At 41.7% G+C, this 5,763-nt stretch overlaps 1 protein-coding gene across 1 annotated transcript; it reads left to right on the forward strand.

Moving 5' to 3' along the window:
• The first annotated feature begins 713 nt into the window (after positions 1-713).
• LOC124670303 (two-component response regulator ORR42-like) lies at positions 714-1,211 on the forward strand. Its single transcript, XM_047206809.1, has 2 exons — positions 714-926; positions 1,020-1,211. Exons 1-2 carry the CDS (start codon positions 714-716, stop codon positions 1,209-1,211), a joined length of 405 nt encoding a protein of 134 aa, XP_047062765.1.
• Positions 1,212-5,763: the final 4,552 nt, after the last annotated feature.

Genomic DNA, 5,763 nt, shown 5'->3' on the forward strand with positions numbered 1-5,763 from the left:
CACAACACCAAAGCCTGAAGCAACAAGATAAAAAAAGATCCAACTACATTTCCTTCGACCTCGTTTGCCAAAAGCTCTAGCAAGCTTTGAGGTCCCTATTTTTTCTCTTTGTTTTGCCTTGCAATCATCATCATGTACTAGTTTATTTTGTTATGCTTGCATACAAGAGATTGTTAGAGGTGCAACCATGCATACGCACCCATATGTTGTATTTTTCATCGTTTCTTTCCTATGATGCGGTCTTCCTTACGATGTTTTTGGTTCTACTTATTGCAGAAAAGAACATGACAAATTATTCATGTGTAGAACAATGTTCTCTTTGTCTTTTAATATTTTTTTTTTCTTATCCTATTATATGCAAATATAGATTTTCTGGTCTTCCCGTCCTGAGTAATAATAAATTTTGCACACATCTTGCAATAGCAACATCTAATTATTTGAGCTTCCTGCCAAATCTAGGATATATTTCCATCAACTGATATGTACTTGAAGTGCATGCTTAACTTCTAGATTATTTTTAAGAATTATTTATTATGATTTTGCAACTAAAATTGCTCACTGGATATTCATGCACAACGTTTCGGGATACTAATTTTGATTATGACTTTTTTGTTTATTTTTATTGAGAATACCCTATAACTATCACCTTAGATGCATTGCATGGATCGGAAATAACAAATATATGTATTCTTTTGTAGTTTGTTTAGCCGATCATGACTTCCTACGTCGAAGGATCCCCGGTTAAGGCACTTATTGTTGAGGATTCGGCTGTTGAGACCATGATTCTCTCCGCCATGCTGCGTAAATTCCACTGCGAGATTACTACGGCTAAGAATGGGAAAGAAGCAGTGCAAATGTTCCTCGAGGGGAAGAAGTTTGACATTATTTTTTGTGACAAGGACATGCCCGTAATGTCTGGGCCTGAGGTATTAGTTTTCCATTTCTTCCATGTGGAAAAATAGCTATTTATTTTTGCTGAATAGTTTGCTTGAAAATGTACTTCTTGTGTTATTTGGTAGGCAATTGAGAAGATCCGTGCTTTGGGAGAAATTCATGTGAAGATTGTTGGAGTATCAGTTGGCGATAATGCCCAAGAGGCGTTCATGAGGGTCGGCGCTGATGAATTTCTGCCCAAACCAATGGAGCTTGATGTTGTCGGGGCTATAATTCAAGAGATCATCAAGAAGAAGAAGAATAACGACACTGTCTAATCCTATCCAAGTGTCCTACATAAATAGAGGGAATAATATGTTGAGCTCATATATGTATGAGCATGCCTGTATTGTCATATTTCTCTAGTTTTATCGTATTGTCTTCTTATTTCCAAAATCATGTTAAAGATTGTCTTTAGCAAGAAGGACAAGGGAGGCTACCAATAATTAGATTGTATCCATGTAATATGTATCTCCTTCAATTTGAATGCATTAACTTTGGATTACTTTTTATGTGTAAGGTTCCAAGAAATCTACAAAAAAAAACTCAATGGAATTGGAATTAAATTAGGTATCTAGCTCGTTGGGGTCTCCTCCCTCATGTAGAACAAGAACTTTTGCCAATCCGCCCACGCCTTCTTCAGCATATCAAAGTTGATGAAGGATTTGTCGGCATTCACCTAGAAGGTGATGCTGCCGACGACGACTAGAGACCTCTTCAGCTTCTTGCGTGACAATCGCTCATGGAAGATTGTTAGCTAGAGGGGGAAGTACGGCGGGCATCCTAGATAGCACTCGAAAAGCAAGTGGTGGAGCTGTCGTGCAACAATTGGGTTCATCCGAACCCAATGAAATCAGTCAAAACTTTATTGTATTAATATGTGATATTGCTAATTATTGGAAGATTATAGATCAACACCAAGACCTGAACCCAATGAATTTTGCCCCTAGCTTCGCCCCTGTCAGAGAGGGTCACGAAATAGGATGATTTCTGAAGGATTTGTGTTTCCATATCCAAGATTTGGATGTTGTAGAAGGCAAAATCCAAATCTAATGGGCCCACCCTATATAGGAAACACCTCGGTCAACGCGTAAGGATCAATCATTTCCTAACTGACCATGCAGATATAGGGTGGGCCCATTAGGTCACGTCCTGTCAATCGAGCTGCCACAGATGCCACATCACTGATGATGTCATCGAGGTTATCGGCTCCCTTTAACGAAACATTCGAATAGAATTGACATCTGAATGAATCTATTACTTTCGGCTACTCGACTTGAGTCTACGTATGGTTGCAAACATCCGTCCCTATACTCGGGGGCTACTCCTATTGGGAGCGCTGGACGCGTACCCGTTAAAATAGAGAAAGCATCAATAATCAGATGAATTCAAAAGAGAACGGACCCCAAGGTTCCAACAAAATCGAGGATCAAGCCCCGGGACTTGATTCTGTGTAGGGTAACATTGTTTTGCCATCGGCAGTTAACCAGCATCAATTTATCGAGTAAGGTTGGGCTCGTTACTTTTATCCCTTGCGTACAACCAAACTTGTATGACTTCACCTGAAGTCTTAGAAGACCCGATATACTAAAAGTATCGGATGATAAATGATGCTCAGAAAGCGTCAACAACAAAATCTTCGAGTAGTACAACTTGAGTCTATGCACAGTTGCAAACATATGTCCCTATACTCGGGGGATACTCCCATCGGGAGCGCTGGATGTGCACCCGATATCAAGCAATTTTAACCTCATAGCAAATGAGAAGATTCAATTTTCTTCGACAGCTAAAGATATTTGGATGAAGGCAATTGTAGTCCCTGCCCGAAGCTTTGCTTCGGCCACGTCACTCGGGGGCTACTGATGTGGGCATTACCCTTCGGGTACTCGACATTAGTCTACCTCCCCTAGCCAAACTAGGGGCCCATGAAGATTGTACAAGACCAACGTGGGCCCGTACGTCGGTTGCAACGAAGGAGACCTACCAGGAGATGGATTCTTGATGGACAAGGAAAGAAGGCGTCGAAAAAAGAAAGATTAGATTAGATCTGAATGTAACCTAGTTGAGTTCGGATAGAACTCTCGGGACCTGACCTGCTATATAAATGCCAGGAGGGGGACCTGCCGAACAAGAGAACAACAATAGATAGAACCACCGCAACTTGGAGCACAAATCTTAAAATCCTTGCCTCTCAGCGAGTCGACCATAGCAGCCTATCGGCTACCCCATTGTAACCCGATATATTCGATAAATCAAAATCAGACAAGGAGGAAGTGAGGGTTTACCTCATCGAGGGCCCCAAACCTGGGTAAATCTCTCTCCCAGTTTGGTACATGATGTCTCGTGCTAACCTGCAGGATTCCGTCAACCCTAAGCCACTCATGGTGGGCATTGCCGAGGAGCTCCCTCATCAACCCCATTGTAATTCTCTAATGAATACATATAAGCAGGAAGAAAGCCTTTTACTCTCCGGAGAGGCTGGATGATACGTCTCAAACGTATCTATAATTTCTTATGTTCCATGCTAGTTTTATGACAATACTCACATGTTTTATACATACTTTATGTCATTTATATGCATTTTCCGGCACTAACCTATTAACAAGATGCCGAAGCGCCAGCTCTCGTTTTGTGCTGTTTTTGGTTTCAGAAATCCTACACAGGAAATATTCTCAGAATTGGACGAAACGAATGCCCAGGATCTTATTTTTTCACGGAGCTTCCAGAAGACCGAAGAGGATACGAAGTGGGGCCACGAGGCACCCTAACCATAGGGCGGCGCGGCCAGCATGGGGCCCGCGCCGGCCTATGGTGTGGGGCCCCCGTGCCTCCACCGACATTGCCCTTCCGCCTATTTAAACTCTCCGTCGCGAAAACCCTATTACCGAGAGCCACGATACGGAAAAACTTCTAGAGACGCCGCCGCCGCCAATCCCATCTCGGGGATTCGGGAGATCGCCTCCGGCACCCCGCCGGAGAGGGGAATCATCTCCCGGAGGACTCTACATCACCATGATCGCCTCCGGATTGATGTGTGAGTAGTTCATCCTTGGACTATGGGTCCATAGCAGTAGCTAGATGGTTGTCTTCTCCTCATTGTGCTATCATGTTAGATCTTGTGAGCTGCCTATCATGATCAAGATCATCTATTTGTAATGCTACATTTGTGTTTGTTGGGATCTGATGAATATGGAATACTATGTCAATTTGATTATTGATCTATCATATATGTGTTTTTTATGATCTTGCATGCTCTCCGTTGCTAGTAGAGGCTCTGGCCAAGTTGATACTTGTGACTCCAAGAGGGAGTATTTATGCTCGATAGTGGGTTCATGCCTCCATTGAATCTGGGACAGTGACGTAAAGTTCTAAGGTTGTGGATATGCTGTTGCCACTAGGGATAAAACATCAATGCTTTGTCTAAGGATATTTGTGTTGATTACATTAAGCACCATACTTAATGCAATTGTCTGTTGTTTGCAACTTAATACTGGAAGGGGTGCGGATGCTAACCCGAAGGTGGACTTTTTAGGCATAGATGCATGCCGGATAGCGGTCTATGTACTTTGTCGTAATGCCCTAAGTAAATCTCATATTAGTCATCATGATATGTATGTGCATTGTTATGCCCTCTCTATTTGTCAATTGCCCAACTGTAATTTGTTCACCCAACATGCTATTTCTTATTGGAGAGACACCACTAGTGAACTGTGGACCCCGGACCATTCTTTTACATCTGAATACAATCTACAGCAATCATTGTTCTCTGCTGCTCATTGCAAACAAACATCATTTTCCATACCATACATTTAATCCTTTGTTTACAGCAAGCCGGTGAGATTGACAACCTCACTGTTACGTTGGGGCAAAGTATTTTGATTGTGTTGTGCAGGTTCCACGTTGGTGCCGGAATCCCTGGTGTTGCGCCGCACTACACTCCTCCGCCAACAACCTTCACGTGGCCTTCATCTCCTACTCGGTTCGATAAACCTTGGTTTCTTACCGAGGGAAACTTGCTACCGTACGCATCACACCTTCCACTTGGGGTTCCCAACGGGCGTGTGCTTTACGCGTCATCAAGCTAAATTTCTGGCGCCGTTGCCGGGGAGATCAAGACACGCTGCAAGGGGAGTCTCTCACACCCAACCTCTTTACATTGTTTATTGTCTTGCTTTACTTTATTTTATTTTATGTTTTGTTTGCGTTCTTTATATCAAAAACACAAAAAAAAATTAGTTACTTGCATTTACTTTATTCTGTTATCATGACTAGTCCTGAAGCTGTTACTCTATCACCTGAGGATTCGATCTTTACTTTTAAACAAGGGGGTGAGGAGAGTTTTAAAGAAGCTTGGTCTAGAATTTTTGATTCTTATAGTAAAACTGAACCTAAAATGACTCTAAGTTTGCTTCTTAGTAACTTTTATTTTGGGCTTATTCTTCGCTATAGATATGCCTTAGATGTTGTAGTGGGAGGAGATTTCCTTCACTCGTGATGGGGATCAAGCTTTTAATGCCATAAAAAAATTGGTTACATCATCTAGCTCCGCTAATAATTTTGATTCATCTCTTGCTAGCATTCATAATAGATTAAACACTCTCGAAACAAATATATCTTGTATACAAGAAGGGTACAACCAGATTCGCGAATATTATGATTATGTTTCAGTAAGCTTTGAACCTTCAATGTGGGTGCCTACTATTAAAGTTGCTATTTGTGGTGAATTTTTTTATGCCCGCTGTGATATTATGTCTGAGTTCTGCCTTATGCCTAAAAGTATTTATGAATCTTTGACACTTTGGGAACTTACTGAAGGAAGAGAAGGAATAA

This window comes from Lolium rigidum, chromosome 7, assembly GCF_022539505.1.
Source record: "Lolium rigidum isolate FL_2022 chromosome 7, APGP_CSIRO_Lrig_0.1, whole genome shotgun sequence".
In the NCBI taxonomy this organism is placed as follows: Eukaryota; Viridiplantae; Streptophyta; class Magnoliopsida; order Poales; family Poaceae; genus Lolium; species Lolium rigidum.